This window comes from Poecilia mexicana, unplaced genomic scaffold, assembly GCF_051168715.1.
Source record: "Poecilia mexicana isolate PSO_F unplaced genomic scaffold, ASM5116871v1 scaffold_19, whole genome shotgun sequence".
NCBI lineage: Eukaryota > Metazoa > Chordata > Actinopteri > Cyprinodontiformes > Poeciliidae > Poecilia > Poecilia mexicana.
In genome coordinates this window covers 8976109-8998252 of record NW_028263388.1, presented here as the reverse complement: position 1 = coordinate 8998252, position 22144 = coordinate 8976109, and the positions used below count along the sequence as shown (strand labels likewise).

General features: G+C 42.4%; 1 protein-coding gene and 47 non-coding genes across 48 annotated transcripts; all 48 read left to right on the top strand.

Moving 5' to 3' along the window:
- The first annotated feature begins 2236 nt into the window (after positions 1-2236).
- Positions 2237-4500, top strand: LOC148153646 (uncharacterized). Its single transcript, XM_088016522.1, has 2 exons — positions 2237-3178; positions 3266-4500. Exons 1-2 carry the CDS (start codon positions 2901-2903, stop codon positions 4050-4052), a joined length of 1065 nt encoding a protein of 354 aa, XP_087872648.1. The 5' UTR covers positions 2237-2900; the 3' UTR covers positions 4053-4500.
- A 472-nt stretch (positions 4501-4972) lies between these two features.
- trnas-aga (transfer RNA serine (anticodon AGA)) lies at positions 4973-5054 on the top strand. The gene has a single exon. It is a non-coding gene; the product is annotated as a tRNA-Ser (tRNA).
- A 168-nt stretch (positions 5055-5222) lies between these two features.
- Positions 5223-5304, top strand: trnas-aga (transfer RNA serine (anticodon AGA)). The gene has a single exon. It is a non-coding gene; the product is annotated as a tRNA-Ser (tRNA).
- A 170-nt stretch (positions 5305-5474) lies between these two features.
- On the top strand, positions 5475-5556 carry trnas-uga (transfer RNA serine (anticodon UGA)). The gene has a single exon. It is a non-coding gene; the product is annotated as a tRNA-Ser (tRNA).
- A 156-nt stretch (positions 5557-5712) lies between these two features.
- trnas-aga (transfer RNA serine (anticodon AGA)) lies at positions 5713-5794 on the top strand. Its single transcript has one exon. It is a non-coding gene; the product is annotated as a tRNA-Ser (tRNA).
- Positions 5795-5964: 170 nt separating this feature from the next.
- trnas-aga (transfer RNA serine (anticodon AGA)) lies at positions 5965-6046 on the top strand. Its single transcript has one exon. It is a non-coding gene; the product is annotated as a tRNA-Ser (tRNA).
- Positions 6047-6214: 168 nt separating this feature from the next.
- Positions 6215-6296, top strand: trnas-uga (transfer RNA serine (anticodon UGA)). The gene has a single exon. It is a non-coding gene; the product is annotated as a tRNA-Ser (tRNA).
- Positions 6297-6452: 156 nt separating this feature from the next.
- trnas-aga (transfer RNA serine (anticodon AGA)) lies at positions 6453-6534 on the top strand. Its single transcript has one exon. It is a non-coding gene; the product is annotated as a tRNA-Ser (tRNA).
- Positions 6535-6704: 170 nt separating this feature from the next.
- Positions 6705-6786, top strand: trnas-uga (transfer RNA serine (anticodon UGA)). Its single transcript has one exon. It is a non-coding gene; the product is annotated as a tRNA-Ser (tRNA).
- Positions 6787-6942: 156 nt separating this feature from the next.
- Positions 6943-7024, top strand: trnas-aga (transfer RNA serine (anticodon AGA)). The gene has a single exon. It is a non-coding gene; the product is annotated as a tRNA-Ser (tRNA).
- A 170-nt stretch (positions 7025-7194) lies between these two features.
- On the top strand, positions 7195-7276 carry trnas-aga (transfer RNA serine (anticodon AGA)). The gene has a single exon. It is a non-coding gene; the product is annotated as a tRNA-Ser (tRNA).
- A 168-nt stretch (positions 7277-7444) lies between these two features.
- Positions 7445-7526, top strand: trnas-aga (transfer RNA serine (anticodon AGA)). Its single transcript has one exon. It is a non-coding gene; the product is annotated as a tRNA-Ser (tRNA).
- A 168-nt stretch (positions 7527-7694) lies between these two features.
- Positions 7695-7776, top strand: trnas-aga (transfer RNA serine (anticodon AGA)). The gene has a single exon. It is a non-coding gene; the product is annotated as a tRNA-Ser (tRNA).
- A 156-nt stretch (positions 7777-7932) lies between these two features.
- On the top strand, positions 7933-8014 carry trnas-uga (transfer RNA serine (anticodon UGA)). Its single transcript has one exon. It is a non-coding gene; the product is annotated as a tRNA-Ser (tRNA).
- A 170-nt stretch (positions 8015-8184) lies between these two features.
- trnas-uga (transfer RNA serine (anticodon UGA)) lies at positions 8185-8266 on the top strand. The gene has a single exon. It is a non-coding gene; the product is annotated as a tRNA-Ser (tRNA).
- A 153-nt stretch (positions 8267-8419) lies between these two features.
- Positions 8420-8501, top strand: trnas-aga (transfer RNA serine (anticodon AGA)). The gene has a single exon. It is a non-coding gene; the product is annotated as a tRNA-Ser (tRNA).
- Positions 8502-8670: 169 nt separating this feature from the next.
- On the top strand, positions 8671-8753 carry trnas-aga (transfer RNA serine (anticodon AGA)). The gene has a single exon. It is a non-coding gene; the product is annotated as a tRNA-Ser (tRNA).
- Positions 8754-8923: 170 nt separating this feature from the next.
- trnas-aga (transfer RNA serine (anticodon AGA)) lies at positions 8924-9005 on the top strand. The gene has a single exon. It is a non-coding gene; the product is annotated as a tRNA-Ser (tRNA).
- A 406-nt stretch (positions 9006-9411) lies between these two features.
- trnas-aga (transfer RNA serine (anticodon AGA)) lies at positions 9412-9493 on the top strand. Its single transcript has one exon. It is a non-coding gene; the product is annotated as a tRNA-Ser (tRNA).
- Positions 9494-9661: 168 nt separating this feature from the next.
- Positions 9662-9743, top strand: trnas-aga (transfer RNA serine (anticodon AGA)). The gene has a single exon. It is a non-coding gene; the product is annotated as a tRNA-Ser (tRNA).
- Positions 9744-9911: 168 nt separating this feature from the next.
- trnas-aga (transfer RNA serine (anticodon AGA)) lies at positions 9912-9993 on the top strand. The gene has a single exon. It is a non-coding gene; the product is annotated as a tRNA-Ser (tRNA).
- Positions 9994-10149: 156 nt separating this feature from the next.
- On the top strand, positions 10150-10231 carry trnas-uga (transfer RNA serine (anticodon UGA)). The gene has a single exon. It is a non-coding gene; the product is annotated as a tRNA-Ser (tRNA).
- Positions 10232-10401: 170 nt separating this feature from the next.
- trnas-uga (transfer RNA serine (anticodon UGA)) lies at positions 10402-10483 on the top strand. Its single transcript has one exon. It is a non-coding gene; the product is annotated as a tRNA-Ser (tRNA).
- Positions 10484-10636: 153 nt separating this feature from the next.
- Positions 10637-10718, top strand: trnas-aga (transfer RNA serine (anticodon AGA)). Its single transcript has one exon. It is a non-coding gene; the product is annotated as a tRNA-Ser (tRNA).
- Positions 10719-10888: 170 nt separating this feature from the next.
- Positions 10889-10970, top strand: trnas-aga (transfer RNA serine (anticodon AGA)). Its single transcript has one exon. It is a non-coding gene; the product is annotated as a tRNA-Ser (tRNA).
- A 170-nt stretch (positions 10971-11140) lies between these two features.
- trnas-aga (transfer RNA serine (anticodon AGA)) lies at positions 11141-11222 on the top strand. Its single transcript has one exon. It is a non-coding gene; the product is annotated as a tRNA-Ser (tRNA).
- Positions 11223-11390: 168 nt separating this feature from the next.
- On the top strand, positions 11391-11472 carry trnas-aga (transfer RNA serine (anticodon AGA)). The gene has a single exon. It is a non-coding gene; the product is annotated as a tRNA-Ser (tRNA).
- Positions 11473-11628: 156 nt separating this feature from the next.
- Positions 11629-11710, top strand: trnas-uga (transfer RNA serine (anticodon UGA)). The gene has a single exon. It is a non-coding gene; the product is annotated as a tRNA-Ser (tRNA).
- A 170-nt stretch (positions 11711-11880) lies between these two features.
- On the top strand, positions 11881-11962 carry trnas-uga (transfer RNA serine (anticodon UGA)). The gene has a single exon. It is a non-coding gene; the product is annotated as a tRNA-Ser (tRNA).
- Positions 11963-12118: 156 nt separating this feature from the next.
- trnas-aga (transfer RNA serine (anticodon AGA)) lies at positions 12119-12200 on the top strand. The gene has a single exon. It is a non-coding gene; the product is annotated as a tRNA-Ser (tRNA).
- A 168-nt stretch (positions 12201-12368) lies between these two features.
- Positions 12369-12450, top strand: trnas-aga (transfer RNA serine (anticodon AGA)). Its single transcript has one exon. It is a non-coding gene; the product is annotated as a tRNA-Ser (tRNA).
- A 151-nt stretch (positions 12451-12601) lies between these two features.
- trnas-aga (transfer RNA serine (anticodon AGA)) lies at positions 12602-12683 on the top strand. The gene has a single exon. It is a non-coding gene; the product is annotated as a tRNA-Ser (tRNA).
- Positions 12684-12854: 171 nt separating this feature from the next.
- On the top strand, positions 12855-12936 carry trnas-uga (transfer RNA serine (anticodon UGA)). The gene has a single exon. It is a non-coding gene; the product is annotated as a tRNA-Ser (tRNA).
- A 171-nt stretch (positions 12937-13107) lies between these two features.
- trnas-uga (transfer RNA serine (anticodon UGA)) lies at positions 13108-13189 on the top strand. The gene has a single exon. It is a non-coding gene; the product is annotated as a tRNA-Ser (tRNA).
- Positions 13190-13359: 170 nt separating this feature from the next.
- Positions 13360-13441, top strand: trnas-aga (transfer RNA serine (anticodon AGA)). The gene has a single exon. It is a non-coding gene; the product is annotated as a tRNA-Ser (tRNA).
- Positions 13442-13597: 156 nt separating this feature from the next.
- On the top strand, positions 13598-13679 carry trnas-uga (transfer RNA serine (anticodon UGA)). Its single transcript has one exon. It is a non-coding gene; the product is annotated as a tRNA-Ser (tRNA).
- Positions 13680-13849: 170 nt separating this feature from the next.
- Positions 13850-13931, top strand: trnas-uga (transfer RNA serine (anticodon UGA)). The gene has a single exon. It is a non-coding gene; the product is annotated as a tRNA-Ser (tRNA).
- Positions 13932-14087: 156 nt separating this feature from the next.
- Positions 14088-14169, top strand: trnas-aga (transfer RNA serine (anticodon AGA)). Its single transcript has one exon. It is a non-coding gene; the product is annotated as a tRNA-Ser (tRNA).
- A 414-nt stretch (positions 14170-14583) lies between these two features.
- trnas-uga (transfer RNA serine (anticodon UGA)) lies at positions 14584-14665 on the top strand. Its single transcript has one exon. It is a non-coding gene; the product is annotated as a tRNA-Ser (tRNA).
- A 156-nt stretch (positions 14666-14821) lies between these two features.
- On the top strand, positions 14822-14903 carry trnas-aga (transfer RNA serine (anticodon AGA)). The gene has a single exon. It is a non-coding gene; the product is annotated as a tRNA-Ser (tRNA).
- A 151-nt stretch (positions 14904-15054) lies between these two features.
- trnas-aga (transfer RNA serine (anticodon AGA)) lies at positions 15055-15136 on the top strand. The gene has a single exon. It is a non-coding gene; the product is annotated as a tRNA-Ser (tRNA).
- Positions 15137-15307: 171 nt separating this feature from the next.
- Positions 15308-15389, top strand: trnas-uga (transfer RNA serine (anticodon UGA)). Its single transcript has one exon. It is a non-coding gene; the product is annotated as a tRNA-Ser (tRNA).
- A 171-nt stretch (positions 15390-15560) lies between these two features.
- trnas-uga (transfer RNA serine (anticodon UGA)) lies at positions 15561-15642 on the top strand. Its single transcript has one exon. It is a non-coding gene; the product is annotated as a tRNA-Ser (tRNA).
- A 170-nt stretch (positions 15643-15812) lies between these two features.
- trnas-aga (transfer RNA serine (anticodon AGA)) lies at positions 15813-15894 on the top strand. The gene has a single exon. It is a non-coding gene; the product is annotated as a tRNA-Ser (tRNA).
- Positions 15895-16050: 156 nt separating this feature from the next.
- trnas-uga (transfer RNA serine (anticodon UGA)) lies at positions 16051-16132 on the top strand. Its single transcript has one exon. It is a non-coding gene; the product is annotated as a tRNA-Ser (tRNA).
- A 170-nt stretch (positions 16133-16302) lies between these two features.
- trnas-uga (transfer RNA serine (anticodon UGA)) lies at positions 16303-16384 on the top strand. Its single transcript has one exon. It is a non-coding gene; the product is annotated as a tRNA-Ser (tRNA).
- Positions 16385-16540: 156 nt separating this feature from the next.
- On the top strand, positions 16541-16622 carry trnas-aga (transfer RNA serine (anticodon AGA)). The gene has a single exon. It is a non-coding gene; the product is annotated as a tRNA-Ser (tRNA).
- Positions 16623-17036: 414 nt separating this feature from the next.
- trnas-aga (transfer RNA serine (anticodon AGA)) lies at positions 17037-17118 on the top strand. The gene has a single exon. It is a non-coding gene; the product is annotated as a tRNA-Ser (tRNA).
- Positions 17119-22144: the final 5026 nt, after the last annotated feature.

The following is a 22144-nucleotide window of genomic DNA, read 5'->3' as shown; positions in this document are numbered from 1 at the left end:
TTGAAGTTCCGATTTTGACCCGATTTTGGCCGTTTACAGGGTTCGCATTTGAGCGAACTTGTCCTAGGGATTTCGATCGATCGGCTTGAAACTCGGTCAGATCGTTCAAAAGGCATGGCCGATCCAAAGTTATCGTAGGTTTGCGTTTTCGGGCTTGCTGAAGGGGTCTTTCCGGGGGTCAAAGGTCACCGATTCGCCATGAAACATCAAACTGTTATAACTCTTTGAAAAAAACTCATAGAAGCACCAAACTTTCAGTGATTGATCATCATGGGATGCTCTACAATACCCAACGGTCAAATGATGACGTCACTTAGGCCACGCCCCCTGAGAACAGGAAGTGTCATTTTTTACGCTGAACGGTCGCTATCTGACCCCTTTGACCTAATCGAGGTGAAACTGTGTCCACAGACAGAAAACATGTTGGTGTGTTGAGGATTCCAAGCCAAGCTCATTTGAATCCAGCAGGTGGGCGTGGCGGCGTGGCGAAGTGACCCTAAACGCCGTGTCCTTACGTTTGGCTGTGGATTCCACAATTTTGAGGCCAGCTGCACCAAACTTGACATGAGTGATCCTGGTAGGGTCCCCTACCATCCTATGTTGTCATAGTCTGACGTCATCTAAGCCCCGCCCCCTCAGAACAGGAAGTGCTTTTTTTTCCATGGAAAGCTGCCTTTCTGGCTCACTGCACCTAATCAACATGATTCTGTGTTGGATGACAGATAACATGTTAGTCTCACTTGCTTTAAAGCGCCAAGAGTCTTCTGTAGAGGGCGTGGCCGTGGGACCGCGGCGAAGCAGAGGTAACGCCGCCGCCATACGTTTGGCTCTAGATTCCACATCGTTCAGCCCAGCTGCACCAAACTCACTAGGATGCATCCTTATCCATCCCCGAACAGGAATCCATAACAGTCGTTGATGGGCGTGGCCTAATTTCTCTACAGCGCCCCCTAGAAATTTTAAAATGATCAGCCCCAAGCCATGCTTTAACCTAGAATTATGAAACTTGGTACACATGTGTATCATGTCAGGACCTACAAAAAAGTCTCTTGGAGCCATGGTGCAAACCCAACAGGAAGTCGGCCATTTTGGATCAAAATCAGCCATTTCCTCTTTTTCATAGACATCGCATCTGATCTATCTCCTCCTACAGCTTTTGAGATAGAGACTTCAAACTCAGTCAGCAGAGAGTTGAGACATTAAAGGTCAGAAGTTATCACAGGAATTTTGGTATGTCAAAGCATGTGGGCGTGGCTAAGTCCCAAACTTTGACTATTCGCCATGAAACATGAAGATGCAATAACTTCCACATAGAAGGTCACAGCTGCATCAGACTTCCTATATCTGACTACAGACCACCCCTCATCACATTGAGATGGTCAGTTGATGACATCACCTTAACCCCGCCCACTTCCGACAGGAAGTCACCTGTTTTTTCTACTGTATGTCTTACTTTTTCTCTCTAATTCTTATGGGTTTCATCCTGTCCTGACTGACATGAAATTAAATGATGATGAACTCTCCCATGATGAACTCTACTGACCCGTGGGGGCGTGGCTAAGTCCCAAACTTTGACTATACACCATGAAACATGAATGTGAAATAACTTCCAAATGCCAGGTCACAGCTGCATCAGACTTTCTGTGTCTCATTATAGATCAGCAATCATCACAGTTAGGTGGTCGATTGATGACGTCACCTTAGCCCCGCCCACTTCCGACAGGAAGTCACCTGTTTTTTCTACTGTATGTCTTACTTTTTCTCTCTAATTCTTATGGGTTTCATCCTGTGCTGACTGACATGAAATTAAATGATGATGAACTCTGCCGTGATGAACTCTACTGACCCGTGGGGGCGTGGCAAAATGGCTGTCCCTCGTAATATGCATACGTTCGTCTCGTATTCACAAACGCATCATCCGATTTGCACCAGACATTGTATGAGTGACACTTGTGAACCTCTAAGGAGCCCAATAGAGTTTAATTGTGATTTGACTCCACTGCGCCCCCTAGGTTAATCAAACAGCTGTATCTCCTCTCTACATGGCCCGATGTGCTCCAGATTTTTGGTTCATCGCCAGGGAGCTCTGCCAAAGGCATCAAAGCAGATCGCGTGGAGCACGGCGCGCGAGCGTCGGCGGTGGCTGGCGTGAGGCGGTGCTGGAACATCCGCGGTGGCTATAGGCTCGAGCGGCGATGGCTGCGAGGGCCGCTTGAGGCTCCGCGGAGCTTTAATTTCTCTCTTTTTCTTCTGTGGCATGTTGGCCTTTTCCTTTAGTACAAATATGGATTATACAGTCCGATCAACCAGCAGTTCCAGGAAATTGTTTGAGATGACAATTTCCTTCCAATTGAGATGACTGTGTGTATATCTGTACCTATGTTCCGTTTTTTTTTTTTTTTTTTTGAAGGAGACCCGGTGTGACTACAGAGGTTTTCCTGGATGGGAGGCAGTTGACAGCTTGGCAGAGTACCTTTTGAGCCTCAACAGAACAATAACTGCATTGTCAACAACAGAGGTAGAAAATGTCTTGCAGCTGTATTCTAACCTGCATGCTATGGACAAGCAGCCCCCCAAATACACCTTAAAAAACAAGAAGAGCACATTACCAGGACCATGGAGAGCTTCCCTTAAACGAAGTGGCTCTGCACTTGGTCAGCAAGCAGCTGAAAGGTAACCTGTCTAATATTTGACACAATGGATAACTTGTTTGCATATTCACTGATGGAAGCCAAGTCATGTGTTGCAAATAAATTTTTTTTCTCAGCATTGTAAAGTTTTAAGTTTAGTTTTAATATGGGTTTGCTGAGCTCATCAAAATGAGAAGAACTTTTCTACTGCACTTCATTATTGCTCCAATCAAATCAGTGTTAATAAACTTGTGTTTTTCTACTATTTGAATGACTCGTTTGTCACACAGACTCTTCATGACCCATGGCCAGGCTGCTCAGAGACCTGACTCAAACAGAGTGTCTGAGTGCATTTGCCTCAAGCTGTTGAAAGAATATCAGCAAGCAAGAAACCGGCCAAAAGACAGCAAGGGGAAGATTTTACCCATCCCGCAGTCTATTGTTCAAACATACTGCCACATTAAACAACTGCTTGAGGACTCCCAGCCCATACAGGACAAGACCAATTTGTTGTTAGTCACCATCAACAATACCACTGTGTGTGCTTGGTAAGAAGTCCTTTGTTTTCAACAGATATTGCACTTTAAAGATGGCTTGACTTTGAAAGAAAACAATTTATGTTTTTCTTCTTTCAGGCTACATGAGCGGCAGAAGAGAACAGACAGGGACACTCTTCTCCAAGGTGTGAAGCTTCCTCCGAAGGTGTCCGTGGCTGACGCCTCCTTCCCAGAAGCGAGACAGCTCCCCTCCATTCCTGTGGAACACGGACATAAAAGCATGGAGTTTAAGGAACCTGAAAACAGAGAAGGCGAGGCACTGATCCGTCAACGGGTTGGTGGTAAAGCTGGCTTCACACAGCATTATCCTCCATCATACCAGCCAGGACACTTTTCACAGGCCCCCGTTCCTGCCAGCTTCCTGTATCCACAGACTGATCAGCCACCATCATCTGCTTGGTCCTACTGTGAGCAGAACCAGGTGCCACAAGCGCCATCCGGTTCTTTGGGTTTCTGCTACGGTCCACCAGCTCCAGTTTTGACCTCATTTGGACAAGGACAGTTCCCACCCCTGCCATCTCCTATGGCTCCATTTTATAGGTACTATACACCACCACTTCACTCATCAACTCCTGCAGCTGCTGCTGGTTCAGCATCATCATCACCATCAGATCAGGCTCCAGCCAACATGAATCGCTACAGGAAGTGGAGACAGAATAGGGCAGAATTAGAAGACCAGGAACGGCTGGCAAGAGGGGAGCCTCCCAAAAAGCGCCAATGGAAGCAGGACTACCATTATCAGTGTTCAGTTTGTGGTCAGGCAAAAAACAAAAGCACTGGCCATACGCAGATTAAGGGAAAATGGTACTGTCCAGCCTCTGGACAAACTATTTTGGAATGGAAAGAGTCTCTTGGGAAGCAATGACTGTTTGAAAGATTTTCTTTTTAGTTTTCAGTTTTTAGCGGATAGAAATCCAAGCAGTTGGATTTATTTTTCCCAGCTATTTTTATCAGTGCAATATGAGGTTGCACTAAGAATTTTGAAGGATGTTCTTGCCTTGCTCACTGATAGTTTTATATTCTGTATCTATAATATATTATGAGGGAGAACAGTTTTGAAGTAGATTAATAATAAACACTGCAAAAACCTAATACAAAAGAAAATTAATGGAAGAATTTGACACTTTATCATTTCGGTTTGCACTTGTATATGCTGAGTTTATGGCTGACAGATTAAAAAATGTGTGATCTGAAGTTCTCTCTGATATTTGTATGTTTTTAGTCAGCCTGTAGGTGCTGCTTTACATGTCGAGGTATATTGTTAGCCCTCTGTGAATGTTGTGTAAAAGTGAATAAATATCACTGATCATTTATTTGTGTCTTTTATAATTTTGTTGGCCCTCTCAAAAGTGATATTATCAACAGTCTAGTAATTCAGTAATTCAAAAATAACAGTATTTGGATGGGATGTTATTCTATATTGAACTTGAAATTAGTGTAAAAATGCATAGAGGAGCATAAAACAGGTATCACTACAATGACATGAATGTTGTTGAAACGTGTACTTGTGTAGAAGCTTCAGATTTTTCCTCCCTTTTTCCCCCTCCCTTCTTTCCCCCTCCTTTCCCTTTTCCCCCACTTCTAGCAGTCCCTTTTGCCCCATTTTTGGCCGAGTGGTTAATTTAGTGGTTAATTTAATTGATAATACTTATGCCAGCCTACTTTCCACAGTGCAATGAGAATAAAAAGGTCCTGGAATCAGATATTGAAGAACAGTGCAATTTTAATGCTTTGTGATATGAATCCATTGGTGTCTGCTGGTGTCCTAACATAACTAGTATGTGGGTTGTTGTGGCCGAGTGGTTAAGGCGATGGACTAGAAATCCATTGGGGACTCCCCGCGCAGGTTCGAATCCTGCCAACAACGTTGAGTGAATTGGTAATATTTAATTGATAATACTTATGCCAGTCTACTTTCCAGAGTGCAGAGAAGAAAAAGGTCCTGCAATCAGATATTGAACAAAAGTGCAATTTTAAGGTTTTGTCCTTTGAATCCATTGGTGTCTCCTGGTGTCCAGACATACATAGTACTTGGGTTGTTGTGGCCGAGTGGTTAAGGCGATGGACTAGAAATCCATTGGGGTCTCCCTGCGCAGGTTCGAATCCTGCCAACAACGTTGAGTGAATTGGTGATATTTAATTGATAATACTTATGCCAGCCTACTTTCCACAGTGCAATGAGAATAAAAAGGTCCTGGAATCAGATGTTGAACAAAAGTGCAATTTTAAGGCTTTGTCCTTTGAATCCATTGGTGTCTCCTTGTGTCCAGACATATCTAGTACATGGGTTGTTGTGGCCGAGTGGTTAAGGCGATGGACTTGAAATCCATTAGGGTCTCCCTGCGCAGGTTCGAATCCTGCCAACAACGCTTAGTCTTATGTTTTATATGTGCCAGTTGACACTACAGAGAGCATAGGAGGTGAAAAGTTTCTGCAATCATAGATTGAGGAAGAGGCCACTTCTTATGCTTTTGTCCTATAAGTCCATTGGTGTCTGCTGGTGTCCTAACATAACTAGTATGTGGGTTGTTGTGGCCGAGTGGTTAAGGCGATGGACTAGAAATCCATTGGGGTCTCCCCGCGCAGGTTCGAATCCTGCCAACAACGTTGAGTAAATTAGTGATATTTAATTGATAATACTTATGCCAGCCTACTTTCCACAGTGCAATGAGAATAAAAAGGTCCTGGAATCAGATATTGAAGAACAGTGCAATTTTAATGCTTTGTGATATGAATCCATTGGTGTCTGCTGGTGTCCTAACATAACTAGTATGTGGGTTGTTGTGGCCGAGTGGTTAAGGCGATGGACTAGAAATCCATTGGGGACTCCCCGCGCAGGTTCGAATCCTACCAACAACGTTGAGTGAATTGGTAATATTTAATTGATAATACTTATGCCAGTCTACTTTCCAGAGTGCAGAGAAGAAAAAGGTCCTGCAATCAGATATTGAACAAAAGTGCAATTTTAAGGTTTTGTCCTTTGAATCCATAGGTGTCTCCTGGTGTCCAGACATATGTAGTACTTGGGTTGTTGTGGCCGAGTGGTTAAGGCGATGGATTTGAAATGCATTGGGGTCTCCCCGTGCAGGTTCGAATCCTGCCAACAACGCTTAGTCTTATGTTTCATATGTGCCAGTTTACACTACAGAGAGCGTAGGAGGTAAAAGGTTTCTGCAATCATAGATTGAGGAAGAGGCCAGTTCTTATGCTTTTGTCCTATAAGTCCATTGGTGTCTGCTGGTGTCAGGACAAGTATGGTACATGGGTTGTTGTGGCCGAGTGGTTAAGGCGATGGACTAGAAATCCATTGGGCTCTCCCCACGCAGGTTCTAGTCCTGCCAACAACCTTGAGTGAATTAGTAATATTTGATTGAAAATACTTATGCCAGTCTACTTTCCAGAGTTCACAGAGAACAAAAAGGTCCTGTAATCGGATGTTGAAAAAGAGTGCAATTTTAAGGCTTTGTCCTTTGAATCCATTGGTGTCTCCTTGTGTCCAGACATATCTAGTACATGGGTTGTTGTGGCCGAGTGGTTAAGGCGATGGACTTGAAATCCATTAGGGTCTCCCTGCGCAGGTTCGAATCCTGCCAACAACGCTTGGTCTTATGTTTTATATGTGCCAGTTGACACTACAGAGAGCATAGGAGGTTAAAAGTTTCTGCAATCATAGATTGAGGAAGAGGCCACTTCTTATGCTTTTGTCCTATAAGTCCATTGGTGTCTGCTGGTGTCCTAACATAACTAGTATGTGGGTTGTTGTGGCCGAGTGGTTAAGGCGATGGACTAGAAATCCATTGGGGACTCCCCGCGCAGGTTCGAATCCTGCCAACAACGTTGAGTGAATTGGTGATATTTAATTGATAATACTTATGCCAGCCTACTTTCCACAGTGCAATGAGAATAAAAAGGTCCTGGAATCAGATATTGAAGAACAGTGCAATTTTAATGCTTTGTGATATGAATTCATTGGTGTCTGCTGGTGTCCTAACATAACTAGTATGTGGGTTGTTGTGGCTGAGTGGTTAAGGCGATGGACTAGAAATCCATTGGGGACTCCGCGCGCAGGTTCGAATCCTGCCAACAACGTTGAGTGAATTGGTGATATTTAATTGATAATACTTATGCCAGCCTACTTTCCACAGTGCAGAGAAGAAAAAGGTCCTGCAATCAGATATTGAACAAAAGTGCAATTTTAAGGTTTTGTCCTTTGAATCCATTGGTGTCTCCTGGTGTCCAGACATACATAGTACTTGGGTTGTTGTGGCCGAGTGGTTAAGGCGATGGACTAGAAATCCATTGGGGTCTCCCTGCGCAGGTTCGAATCCTGCCAACAACATTGAGTGAATTGGTAATATTTCATTGATAATACTTATGCCAGTCTACTTTCCAGAGTGCAGAGAAGAAAAAGGTCCTGCAATCAGATATTGAACAAAAGTGCAATTTTAAGGCTTTGTCCTTTGAATCCATTGGTGTCTCCTGGTGTCCAGACATATGCAGTACTTGGGGTGTTGTGGCCGAGTAGTTAAGGCGATGGACTAGAAATCCATTGGGGTCTCCCCACGCAGGTTCGAATCCTGCCAACAACATTTAGTCTTATGTTTCATATGTGCCAGTTTACACTACAGAGAGCGTAGGAGGTAAAATGTTTCTGCAATCATAGATTGAGGAACAGGCCACTTCTTATGCTTTTGTCCTATAAGTCCATTGGTGTCTGCTGGTGTCCTAACATAACTAGTATGTGGGTGGTTGTGGCCGAGTGGTTAAGGCGATGGACTTGAAATCCATTGGGCTCTCCCTGCGCAGGTTCGAGTCCTGCCAACAACGTTGAGTGAATTGGTGATATTTAATTGATAATACTTATGCCAGTCTACTTTCCAGAGTTCACAGAGAACAAAAAGGTCCTGTAATCAGATGTTGAAAAAGAGTGCAATTTTAAGGCTTTGTCCTTTGAATCCATTGGTGTCTCCTTGTGTCCAGACATATCTAGTACATGGGTTGTTGTGGCCGAGTGGTTAAGGCGATGGACTTGAAATCCATTAGGGTCTCCCTGCGCAGGTTCGAATCCTGCCAACAACGCTTGGTCTTATGTTTTATATGTGCCAGTTGACACTACAGAGAGCATAGGAGGTTAAAAGTTTCTGCAATCATAGATTGAGGAAGAGGCCACTTATGCGTTTGTCCTATAAGTCCATTGGTGTCTGCTGGTGTCAGGACATGCATGGTACATGGGTTGTTGTGGCCGAGTGGTTAAGGCGATGGACTAGAAATCCATTGGGGTCTCCCCACACAGGTTCGAATCCTGCCAACAACGTTGAGTAAATTGGTGATATTTAATTGATAATACTTATGCCAGCCTACTTTCCACAGTGCAATGAGAATAAAAAGGTCCTGGAATCACATATTGAAGAACAGTGCAATTTTAATGCTTTGTGATATGAATCCATTGGTGTCTGCTGGTGTCCTAACATATCTAGTATGTGGCTTGTTGTGGCCGAGTGGTTAAGGCGATGGACTAGAAATCCATTGGGGTCTCCCCGCGCAGGTTCGAATCCTGCCAACAACGTTGAGTAAATTGGTGATATTTAATTGATAATACTTATGCCAGCCTACTTTCCACAGTGCAATGAGAATAAAAAGGTCCTGGAATCAGATATTGAAGAACAGTGCAATTTTAATGCTTTGTGATATGAATCCATTGGTGTCTGCTGGTGTCCTAACATAACTAGTATGTGGGTTGTTGTGGCCGAGTGGTTAAGGCGATGGACTAGAAATCCATTGGGGACTCCCCGCGCAGGTTCGAATCCTACCAACAACGTTGAGTGAATTGGTAATATTTAATTGATAATACTTATGCCAGTCTACTTTCCAGAGTGCAGAGAAGAAAAAGGTCCTGCAATCAGATATTGAACAAAAGTGCAATTTTAAGGTTTTGTCCTTTGAATCCATAGGTGTCTCCTGGTGTCCAGACATATGTAGTACTTGGGTTGTTGTGGCCGAGTGGTTAAGGCGATGGATTTCAAATGCATTGGGGTCTCCCCGTGCAGGTTCGAATCCTGCCAACAACGCTTAGTCTTATGTTTCATATGTGCCAGTTTACACTACAGAGAGCGTAGGAGGTAAAAGGTTTCTGCAATCATAGATTGAGGAAGAGGCCAGTTCTTATGCTTTTGTCCTATAAGTCCATTGGTGTCTGCTGGTGTCAGGACAAGTATGGTACATGGGTTGTTGTGGCCGAGTGGTTAAGGCGATGGACTAGAAATCCATTGGGGACTCCCCGCGCAGGTTCGAATCCTGCCAACAACGTTGAGTGAATTGGTGATATTTAATTGATAATACTTATGCCAGCCTACTTTCCACAGTGCAGAGAAGAAAAAGGTCCTGCAATCAGATATTGAACAAAAGTGCAATTTTAAGGTTTTGTCCTTTGAATCCATTGGTGTCTCCTGGTGTCCAGACATACATAGTACTTGGGTTGTTGTGGCCGAGTGGTTAAGGCGATGGACTAGAAATCCATTGGGGTCTCCCTGCGCAGGTTCGAATCCTGCCAACAACATTGAGTGAATTGGTAATATTTCATTGATAATACTTATGCCAGTCTACTTTCCAGAGTGCAGAGAAGAAAAAGGTCCTGCAATCAGATATTGAACAAAAGTGCAATTTTAAGGCTTTGTCCTTTGAATCCATTGGTGTCTCCTGGTGTCCAGACATATGCAGTACTTGGGGTGTTGTGGCCGAGTAGTTAAGGCGATGGACTAGAAATCCATTGGGGTCTCCCCACGCAGGTTCGAATCCTGCCAACAACATTTAGTCTTATGTTTCATATGTGCCAGTTTACACTACAGAGAGCGTAGGAGGTAAAATGTTTCTGCAATCATAGATTGAGGAACAGGCCACTTCTTATGCTTTTGTCCTATAAGTCCATTGGTGTCTGCTGGTGTCCTAACATAACTAGTATGTGGGTGGTTGTGGCCGAGTGGTTAAGGCGATGGACTTGAAATCCATTGGGCTCTCCCTGCGCAGGTTCGAGTCCTGCCAACAACGTTGAGTGAATTGGTGATATTTAATTGATAATACTTATGCCAGTCTACTTTCCAGAGTTCACAGAGAACAAAAAGGTCCTGTAATCAGATGTTGAAAAAGAGTGCAATTTTAAGGCTTTGTCCTTTGAATCCATTGGTGTCTCCTTGTGTCCAGACATATCTAGTACATGGGTTGTTGTGGCCGAGTGGTTAAGGCGATGGACTTGAAATCCATTAGGGTCTCCCTGCGCAGGTTCGAATCCTGCCAACAACGCTTGGTCTTATGTTTTATATGTGCCAGTTGACACTACAGAGAGCATAGGAGGTTAAAAGTTTCTGCAATCATAGATTGAGGAAGAGGCCACTTATGCGTTTGTCCTATAAGTCCATTGGTGTCTGCTGGTGTCAGGACATGCATGGTACATGGGTTGTTGTGGCCGAGTGGTTAAGGCGATGGACTAGAAATCCATTGGGGTCTCCCCACACAGGTTCGAATCCTGCCAACAACGTTGAGTAAATTGGTGATATTTAATTGATAATACTTATGCCAGCCTACTTTCCACAGTGCAATGAGAATAAAAAGGTCCTGGAATCACATATTGAAGAACAGTGCAATTTTAATGCTTTGTGATATGAATCCATTGGTGTCTGCTGGTGTCCTAACATAACTAGTATGTGGGTTGTTGTGGCCGAGTGGTTAAGGCGATGGACTAGAAATCCATTGGGGTCTCCCCGCGCAGGTTCGAATCCTGCCAACAACGTTGAGTAAATTGGTGATATTTAATTGATAATACTTATGCCAGCCTACTTTCCACAGTGCAATGAGAATAAAAAGGTCCTGGAATCAGATATTGAAGAACAGTGCAATTTTAATGCTTTGTGATATGAATCCATTGGTGTCTGCTGGTGTCCTAACATAACTAGTATGTGGGTTGTTGTGGCCGAGTGGTTAAGGCGATGGACTAGAAATCCATTGGGGACTCCCCGCGCAGGTTCGAATCCTACCAACAACGTTGAGTGAATTGGTAATATTTAATTGATAATACTTATGCCAGTCTACTTTCCAGAGTGCAGAGAAGAAAAAGGTCCTGCAATCAGATATTGAACAAAAGTGCAATTTTAAGGCTTTGTCCTTTGAATCCATTGGTGTCTCCTGGTGTCCAGACATATGCAGTACTTGGGGTGTTGTGGCCGAGTAGTTAAGGCGATGGACTAGAAATCCATTGGGGTCTCCCCACGCAGGTTCGAATCCTGCCAACAACATTTAGTCTTATGTTTCATATGTGCCAGTTTACACTACAGAGAGCGTAGGAGGTAAAATGTTTCTGCAATCATAGATTGAGGAACAGGCCACTTCTTATGCTTTTGTCCTATAAGTCCATTGGTGTCTGCTGGTGTCCTAACATAACTAGTATGTGGGTGGTTGTGGCCGAGTGTTTAAGGCGATGGACTTGAAATCCATTGGGCTCTCCCTGCGCAGGTTCGAGTCCTGCCAACAACGTTGAGTGAATTGGTGATATTTAATTGATAATACTTATGCCAGTCTACTTTCCAGAGTTCACAGAGAACAAAAAGGTCCTGTAATCAGATGTTGAAAAAGAGTGCAATTTTAAGGCTTTGTCCTTTGAATCCATTGGTGTCTCCTTGTGTCCAGACATATCTAGTACATGGGTTGTTGTGGCCGAGTGGTTAAGGCGATGGACTTGAAATCCATTAGGGTCTCCCTGCGCAGGTTCGAATCCTGCCAACAACGCTTGGTCTTATGTTGTATATGTGCCAGTTTACACTACAGAGAGCGTAGGAGGTAAAAAGTTTCTGCAATCATAGATTGAGGAAGAGGCCACTTCTTATGCGTTTGTCCTATAAGTCCATTGGTGTCTGCTGGTGTCAGGACATGCATGGTACATGGGTTGTTGTGGCCGAGTGGTTAAGGCGATGGACTAGAAATCCATTGGGGTCTCCCCGCGCAGGTTCGAATCCTGCCAACAACGTAGAGTGAATTGGTAATATTTCATTGATAATTCTTATGCCAGTCTACTTTCCAAAGTGCAGAGAAGAAAAAGGTCCTGCAATCAGATATTGAACAAAAGTGCAATTTTAAGGTTTTGTCCTTTGAATCCATTGGTGTCTCCTGGTGTCCAGACATATGCAGTACTAGGGTTGTTGTGGCCGAGTGGTTAAGGCGATGGACTAGAAATCCATTGGGGTCTCCCCACGCAGGTTCGAATCCTGCCAACAACGCTTAGTCTTATGTTTCATATGTGCAAGTTTACACAACAGAGCATAGGAGGTAAAAAGTTTCTGCAATCATAGATTGAGGAAGAGGCCACTTATGCGTTTGTCCTATAAGTCCATTGGTGTCTGCTGGTGTCAGGACATGCATGGTACATGGGTTGTTGTGGCCGAGTGGTTAAGGCGATGGACTAGAAATCCATTGGGGTCTCCCCGCGCAGGTTCGAATCCTGCCAACAACGTTGAGTGAATTGGTGATATTTACTTGATAATACTTATGCCAGTCTACTTTCCAGAGAGCACAGAGAATAAAAAGGTCATGGAATCAGAGACTGAAGAACAGTGCAATTTTTAGGCTTTTGTCCTATGAATCCATTGGTGTGTTCTTGTGTCCTAACATAACTAGTATGTGGGTTGTTGTGGCCGAGTGGTTAAGGCGATAGACTTGAAATCCATTGGGGTCTCCCCGCGCAGGTTCAAATCCTGCCAACAACGTTGAGTGAATTGGTGATATTTAATTGATAATACTTATGCCAGTCTACTTTCCAGAGAGCACAGAGAATAAAAAGGTCATGGAATCAGAGACTGAAGAACAGTGCAATTTTTAGTCTTTTGTCCTATGAATCCATTGGTGTCTTCTTGTGTCCTAACATAACTAGTATGTGGGTTGTTGTGGCCGAGTGGTTAAGGCGATGGACTTGAAATCCATTGGGGTCTCTCCGCCCAGGTTCAAATCCTGCCAACAACGTTGAGTGAATTGGTAATATTTGATTGATAATACTTATGCCAGTCTACTTTCCAGAGTGCAATGAGAATAAAAAGGTCCTGGAATCAGATATTGATCAAGAGTGCAATTTTAAGGCTTTGTGATATGAATCCATTGGTGTCTCCTGGTGTCCTAACTTAACTAGTATGTAGGTTGTTGTGGCCGAGTAGTTAAGGCGATGGACTAGAAATCCATTGGGGTCTCCCCGCGCAGGTTCGAATCCTGCCAACAACGTTTAGTCTTATGTTTCATATGTGCCAGTTTGCAATACAGAGAGCGTAGGAGGTAAAAAGTTTCTGCAATCATAGATTGAGGAAGAGGCCAGTTCTTATGCTTTTGTCCTATAAGTCCATTGGTGTCTGCTGGTGTCAGGACATGTATGGTACATGGGTTGTTGTGGCCAAGTGGTTAAGGCGATGGACTTGAAATCCATTGGGGTCTCCCCACACAGGTTCTAGTCCTGCCAACAACCTTGAGTGAATTGGTAATATTTGATTGAAAATACTTATGCCAGTCTACTTTCCAGAGTTCACAGAGAACAAAAAGGTCCTGTAATCAGATGTTGAACAAGATTGCAATTTTAAGGCTTTGTCCTTTGAATCCATTGGTGTCTCCTTGTGTCCAGACATATCTAGTACATGGGTTGTTTTGGCCGAGTGGTTAAGGCGATGGACTTGAAATCCATTAGGGTCTCCCTGCGCAGGTTCGAATCCTGCCAACAACGCTTAGTCTTATGTTTTATATGTGCCAGTTTACACTACAGAGAGCGTAGGAGGTAAAAAGTTTCTGCAATCATAGATTGAGGAACAGGCCACTTCTTATGCTTTTGTCCTATAAGTCCATTGGTGTCTGCTGGTGTCAGGACCTGTATGGTACATGGGTTGTTGTGGCCGAGTGGTTAAGGCGATGGACTAGAAAGCCATTGGGGTCTCCCTGCGAAGGTTCGAGTCCTGCCAACAATGTTGAGTGAATTGGTAACATTTAATTGATAATACTTCTGCCAGTCTACTTTCCAGATTACACAGAGAATAAAAAGTTCCTGGAATCAGATACTGAAAAATAGTGCAATTTTCAGGCTTTGTGATATGATTCCATTGGTGTGTCCTAACTTAACTAGTATGTGGATTGTTGTGGCCGAGAGGTTGAGGCGATGGACTTGAAATCCATTGGGGTCTCCCTGCGCAGGTTCTAGTCCTGTCAACAACGTTGAGTGAATTGGTAATATTTGATTGATAATACTTATGCCAGTCTACTTTCCAGAGTGCACAGAGAACAAAAAGGTCATGGAATCAGATATTGATCAAGAGTGCAAGTTTAAGGCTTTGTCCTTTGAATCCATTGGTGTCTCCTGGTGTCCAGACATATGTAGTACATGGGTTGTTGTGGCCGAGTGGTTAAGGCGATGGACTTGAAATCCATTAGGGTCTCCCTGCGCAGGTTCGAATCCTGCCAACAACGCTTGGTCTTATGTTGTATATGTGCCAGTTTACACTACAGAGAGCGTAGGAGGTAAAAAGTTTCTGCAATCATAGATTGAGGAAGAGGCCACTTCTTATGCGTTTGTCCTATAAGTCCATTGGTGTCTGCTGGTGTCAGGACATGCATGGTACATGGGTTGTTGTGGCCGAGTGGTTAAGGCGATGGACTAGAAATCCATTGGGGTCTCCCCACGCAGGTTCGAATCCTGCCAACAACGCTTAGTCTTATGTTTCATATGTGCAAGTTTACACAACAGAGCATAGGAGGTAAAAAGTTTCTGCAATCATAGATTGAGGAAGAGGCCACTTATGCGTTTGTCCTATAAGTCCATTGGTGTCTGCTGGTGTCAGGACATGCATGGTACATGGGTTGTTGTGGCCGAGTGGTTAAGGCGATGGACTAGAAATCCATTGGGGTCTCCCCGCGCAGGTTCGAATCCTGCCAACAACGTTGAGTGAATTGGTGATATTTACTTGATAATACTTATGCCAGTCTACTTTCCAGAGAGCACAGAGAATAAAAAGGTCATGGAATCAGAGACTGAAGAACAGTGCAATTTTTAGGCTTTTGTCCTATGAATCCATTGGTGTGTTCTTGTGTCCTAACATAACTAGTATGTGGGTTGTTGTGGCCGAGTGGTTAAGGCGATAGACTTGAAATCCATTGGGGTCTCCCCGCGCAGGTTCAAATCCTGCCAACAACGTTGAGTGAATTGGTGATATTTAATTGATAATACTTATGCCAGTCTACTTTCCAGAGAGCACAGAGAATAAAAAGGTCATGGAATCAGAGACTGAAGAACAGTGCAATTTTTAGTCTTTTGTCCTATGAATCCATTGGTGTCTTCTTGTGTCCTAACATAACTAGTATGTGGGTTGTTGTGGCCGAGTGGTTAAGGCGATGGACTTGAAATCCATTGGGGTCTCTCCGCCCAGGTTCAAATCCTGCCAACAACGTTGAGTGAATTGGTAATATTTGATTGATAATACTTATGCCAGTCTACTTTCCAGAGTGCAATGAGAATAAAAAGGTCCTGGAATCAGATATTGATCAAGAGTGCAATTTTAAGGCTTTGTGATATGAATCCATTGGTGTCTCCTGGTGTCCTAACTTAACTAGTATGTAGGTTGTTGTGGCCGAGTAGTTAAGGCGATGGACTAGAAATCCATTGGGGTCTCCCCGCGCAGGTTCGAATCCTGCCAACAACGTTTAGTCTTATGTTTCATATGTGCCAGTTTGCAATACAGAGAGCGTAGGAGGTAAAAAGTTTCTGCAATCATAGATTGAGGAAGAGGCCAGTTCTTATGCTTTTGTCCTATAAGTCCATTGGTGTCTGCTGGTGTCAGGACATGTATGGTACATGGGTTGTTGTGGCCAAGTGGTTAAGGCGATGGACTTGAAATCCATTGGGGTCTCCCCACACAGGTTCTAGTCCTGCCAACAACCTTGAGTGAATTGGTAATATTTGATTGAAAATACTTATGCCAGTCTACTTTCCAGAGTTCACAGAGAACAAAAAGGTCCTGTAATCAGATGTTGAACAAGATTGCAATTTTAAGGCTTTGTCCTTTGAATCCATTGGTGTCTCCTTGTGTCCAGACATATCTAGTACATGGGTTGTTTTGGCCGAGTGGTTAAGGCGATGGACTTGAAATCCATTAGGGTCTCCCTGCGCAGGTTCGAATCCTGCCAACAACGCTTAGTCTTATGTTTTATATGTGCCAGTTTACACTACAGAGAGCGTAGGAGGTAAAAAGTTTCTGCAATCATAGATTGAGGAACAGGCCACTTCTTATGCTTTTGTCCTATAAGTCCATTGGTGTCTGCTGGTGTCAGGACCTGTATGGTACATGGGTTGTTGTGGCCGAGTGGTTAAGGCGATGGACTAGAAAGCCATTGGGGTCTCCCTGCGAAGGTTCGAATCCTGCCAACAATGTTGAGTGAATTGGTAACATTTAATTGATAATACTTCTGCCAGTCTACTTTCCAGATTACACAGAGAATAAAAAGTTCCTGGAATCAGATACTGAAAAATAGTGCAATTTTCAGGCTTTGTGATATGATTCCATTGGTGTGTCCTAACTTAACTAGTATGTGGATTGTTGTGGCCGAGAGGTTGAGGCGATGGACTTGAAATCCATTGGGGTCTCCCTGCGCAGGTTCTAGTCCTGTCAACAACGTTGAGTGAATTGGTAATATTTGATTGATAATACTTATGCCAGTCTACTTTCCAGAGTGCACAGAGAACAAAAAGGTCATGGAATCAGATATTGATCAAGAGTGCAAGTTTAAGGCTTTGTCCTTTGAATCCATTGGTGTCTCCTGGTGTCCAGACATATGTAGTACATGGGTTGTTGTGGCCGAGTGGTTAAGGCGATGGACTAGAAATCCATTGGGGTCTCCCCACACAGGTTCAAATCCTGCCAACAACATTGAGTGAATTGGTAATATTTAATTGATAATAATTATGCCAGTCTACTTTCCAGAGAGCACAGAGTAAAAAGTTCCTGTAATCACATAGTGCAGCTTTTATCCTATGAATCCATTGGTGTCTCCTTGTGTCCTAATGTAACCAGTACATGGGTTGTTGTGGCCGAGAGGTTTAGACGATGGACTAGAAATCCATTCGGTCTCCCCTTGCAGGGTGAAATCCTGCCAACAACGTGCAGTCCTATGTTTGATTGGCAATATATATGCCAGTCTACACTTTAGAGAGCGCAAGGGGTAAAAAGTTCCTCCAATCAGAGATTGAAGAAGACAGCAAGTCCTAGGCTTTTTATTTATAAATCCATTGGTGTGTCTCCTGGTGTCGTTATTATGTTACTATGTGGGTTGTTGTGGCCGATTGGTTCAGGTGATGGACTAGAAGTCCATTGTGGTCTCCCCGCACAGGTTTGAATCCTGCCAACAACGTTAAGTTCTATGGTCACGATCATTGTTCAATCGGCCAAATTTATGCTAGTCTATGTTCTTGAGAACATAGAGTAAAAAGATCCTTCAGTCATATATTGAAGAAGGGAGCAATTTTTCCATTCCTGTCTCCTGGTGTCTTAACTCTTCATGTATGTGAGTTTTTATGGCCGAGTGGTGAAGGTGATGGAATACAAATCCACTGGGATCTCCCTGCACAGGTTCGTATCCTGTCCCCAATTTTGAGTGCTTTCATAATGTTTTGATGGGTAAAATATATGCCAGTCTATGTTTTAGAGAGCGCAGAGAGTCAAATGGTCCTTCAATCAGATAATAAAGAGAGCAATTTTTATACTTTTTTCCTATAAATCTATAACTGTCTCCTGGTGTCTAAACTGTTCACGTACATGGGTTGTTGTGGCTGAGCGGTTAAAGCGGTACTTCTCAAATAGTGGGATGCTTGTCGGGGGCTCGCGACATGCAGGACTTTATAATTGTCTATTCATGTTAACTGATAAACTAGCCTCCGGTCACTAGGTGGCAGCAGTGTTCAAACTAATCATAAGACGGCGTTTTATGTCCAGGCTAAGAAATTTTCATTTTCAAATACAATAATAATACCATTAAAGCCTAGTTCTATTAGCAGAGTAATTTAAATATGGGCAGAGTAAGCACACAATATTGCCGGAAGAAAGTCGTTAAATTAAAAAGCTTTGATAGAGTGATATGTAACGTGAATAGCTCAGCAAGTCTAGTTTTTTCTAAGTTGTTTAAAAAATCGTTTCAAAGTCCTGGGGCTGAAATCTGCTTCAGATGTGCTAAAGAATTTAGTACTTACTCATTTGTTAAACTAGTGCCAACTAGTATTCTACAATTTAGTGCAGTATGTTGAAAACAGAAAACTGAAGAAACTGATAAGTAACCAGTGCTTATAGTTGTAAAAAGTTTTACTATATCAAGACTAAAAATGCACATCCCAGTGCACTTTTTCTTTTTCAAACTGAGTAATCTTGATTAAATGTTAGTGATTCTCTCAATAAACTGATTTTGGAAATTATTTTGAGGCTTAGAACAATAAAACAGCGGTTTGGTTTGTACGATAAATTATTAAATATGAAGAGATTCGAAATAGTATTTAAATTCTGGGGAGGGAAGGGCACTGAGTGGAGGGGAGCAAAAAAATATGATCCCTGGGGGTGGGGGGGGCATGACAGAAAATAATTGAGGTTAGCCCAAGAAGAGTTAGATCTAGAAACTGATATAGAATTGATGGTGGGAGCAAAAGGGTCACAACAACAGTTTTTTTTTCCACAAATTTTTGAAAATCTTGTAAGCTTCTAATAGCTTATAATAAGATATAGCTATTAGAAGGCTGTTTTTTTTAATTGATCATCTTTTTACATTATTTAGTCATTATTTCCAATCAGGAACAAACTTGTTGGTTGAATAAAAATATCTTTAAACCAAAATCTGCCTGGGGAGTTAATTTTGCGTACAGCTGTTGTACTCCTGATCAAAATCTTAAGACCAGTCAAAAAATTGCAAGAATTTGCATTTTGCACGATTGGATCTTAAGAACGTTGTCTCCTTGTCATCCCAGTAACATTGGAAGCCATCAGGACCATCAAGGTTAAATTTTTTCTCATCAGAGAAGACAACTTTCTTCCACATTTCAATGTCCCATGTTTGGTGCACCCTTGCAAATTCCAAACGGGCAATTTTGTGACGTGGCCTTTGAAGACGTTTTTTGTTTCTGAAGCCCTTCTCTCGCAGATGCCATATGATGGTTATTGGGCTGCAGTCAGCACCAGTAATGGCCTTAATTTGGGTAGAGGATCGTCCCGTGTCTTGTCGGACAGCCAGTCGGATCCTGCGGCTCAGAGCTGGTGAAATTTTTTTTGGGTCTACCACTCGACTTTTTTGTTCCATAACCCTCAGGATCATTTAAAAAATGCAAAATGACTGTCTTACTGCATCCAACCTCAGCAGCAATGGCACGTTGTGAGAGACCTTGCTTATGCAGCTCAACAATCCTACCACGTTCAAAGTCAGTGAGCTTTTTTGCTTTTGCCACCAGGAGGTCTTGACAGTGTAAAGACTTGACAGAAAATGACATGGAATCCAGCTTTTGGCTTTTAAAGACTATGGTCTTAAACTTTTGGTCAGCTGAAAAAATCATGTTTGAGTGTAAATGCAGTTTTCAGAAAATTCCCCCCTCAAAAGTTCTTGTCTCTTGCACTGATTTTTTCCTTTAACATTGTGAAGCTCTACTTAGAACCTTCTTAAGATCCAATAGTGCAAAATGCAAATTCTTGCAATTTTTTGACTGGTTTTAAGATTTTGATCAGGAGTGTATTAGGATCTTTCAGTTGCAGCAGTCAATAAGTGCAGTCACACTCTGAATAGTGTGTGTATACCAGAATGAAAGGTGTTGAAATCACTGCTTACTGCTGTAGCATATTACTTTTTTTGATGTCACAATGAAATTGCATTGCTTTTTTGGTTTTCCCCATTGTCAGATTATTTTTTTAGCTGAATAAATCAGAAAATTGTCACCAATTTCCCTTTCAAATTCAAGCATCCAGCATGCCGAAGTGAGTGACACATCTGCATAGTGCAGAATGGGAATAAGTGGGTCTTTGATGGAATTCTGTCACAGGTGTTTCAATTCTGTAGCAGTACATATATCCAGTGTATATTTCCTGCGCTGCTTTTGAAATTTTTGGTTTTCCTGCTAATTTCCATTTAAGAATCTTTCATAGGCATGTTCCCTAATTAAACATGTTTGTAGAACTTACTGGATGCAATTAATGTACAGGATTTTCGCAGAATTGTGATCTGAATAAGAACAGAAGGAGCCCTTGAATGCAGAGCAAAAGTGCCTCAAGGATGTACAGCTTTGCAAAGAAATTGATTTAAACTTTGACATTTACCGAGCCTGTCACAGGTGAAATGAGTCAGCGCCAAGTACTAATGCAAGAGGTTAAAGCAGGCTTTTGCTTATTACAAACAGCAACAATAAGCTTGATTTTCTTATTATCTGCTCTCCTACCCGCTGACACGTTTGCTTTTCAGATTAACCACTAACACGCAGTTCGACTCTGCGACTGGTGTAATGAAAACGCGAGCTAAATTAAGCACTAGATGAAAGAGTAACATGTAAAAGCACTAAACCCTTTCTTTGCAGCTTCGAGATAAAAACAATCTCCATAATAAGGCGCACTAAACAAACAGATGACCAATTATGAGTGACAGAATCTAGAGTGGGACAGCAAGGTAGAAATGGAACCACCAATAGAAATACAGCATGAGCTGAATAAATGGGAGGGCACAGCAAAGATACAAGGTTAATTGACCTGCTGTTTACACATGAGTGAGCACCAGTTTAAAAAGCTGCATCCTGGGACCATAAAGCTTGGGAAATGGTTCATGAACCCAGAGAATATTCTTCCTCCACAGCAGCGTCTGGGTATACAGATGCTAACAATTTGTTGCAGCTCTGACAGTTCCTTGGAACGCTTCATTTCACGTGAGAATTGATTGAGTTCAAAGCAATTATCTAATGCATGTTCACAAACTTAACTGTAGGTAAACCAATCAGATTGCAAAAACAATTGATTTCTTCATTTTAACTAGATATTCTGAAATAACATGGACAAACTCAGCGCTTGGATTTTAGACATAAATGAAGTCTGAAGACTACTGAGGCATCCTGGTAAAACGGTTACTGCCGTTGGCAGGACAGTTTTCTCCTCTTTGGGAGAGTTTAGTCAGTGACTTTAATTTTTAAGATAAGGCCTGGTGTCTGGAGAAACTAAATTTGATCATTTGTTTGAGGGAAACCTTTCCACTCAGAGGTTTGGCAGTGGCATATTCATGCTTTTGAATATTTTGCTGCATCACAAAGAACATTATGTGGAAATACTGAAGTATCATCTCAAGACATCAGAGGGGAAGTTAAAGCTTACACACAAATGGGTTTTCCAAATGTTCAGTGACCTTAAGCATGTATTGACAGAAATACACATAGTGAAAGCATGGGGAAGAGTAGAAGAAAGGCAGTTCAAGCTTTGCTGAACAATATCAGATGATCTACTATACTTGGCTGAATGTAACTGGATTTAAATATGGTTCTAACTGTGGTGGATGAATTTAAATGAGCTTTGATAGGAACTGGACCTGTGTTCTCTAAAGTGCATTGATTTAACCAAACTAAATTTAACTGAAATTCTTGTATTTTTCAGCTTTTTTTTTTCTTCCAGCTTTTGTTGTTGTTTTTTTTTTTTTTTTTTTTTTTGCTTTTCTTAGTCACTGCCAATTTTTGATTAAGATGTGGGATTGTTGCTGGGCAATCTTAGTCATGCCTCTGCCTACTGTGACTCACCTTCACATGTCTCATTCCTGAGATTTAAATAATCTAATAATCGTCAAACTGAATTCATGATTAAGACATTTGTAGGAACAGGTCAGGTCATATAAATAATTCTAAGTTTTGTGATAAATAATGATTTAGTAGAAAACCACAGATTTTTAAATCCATGTCTTTCT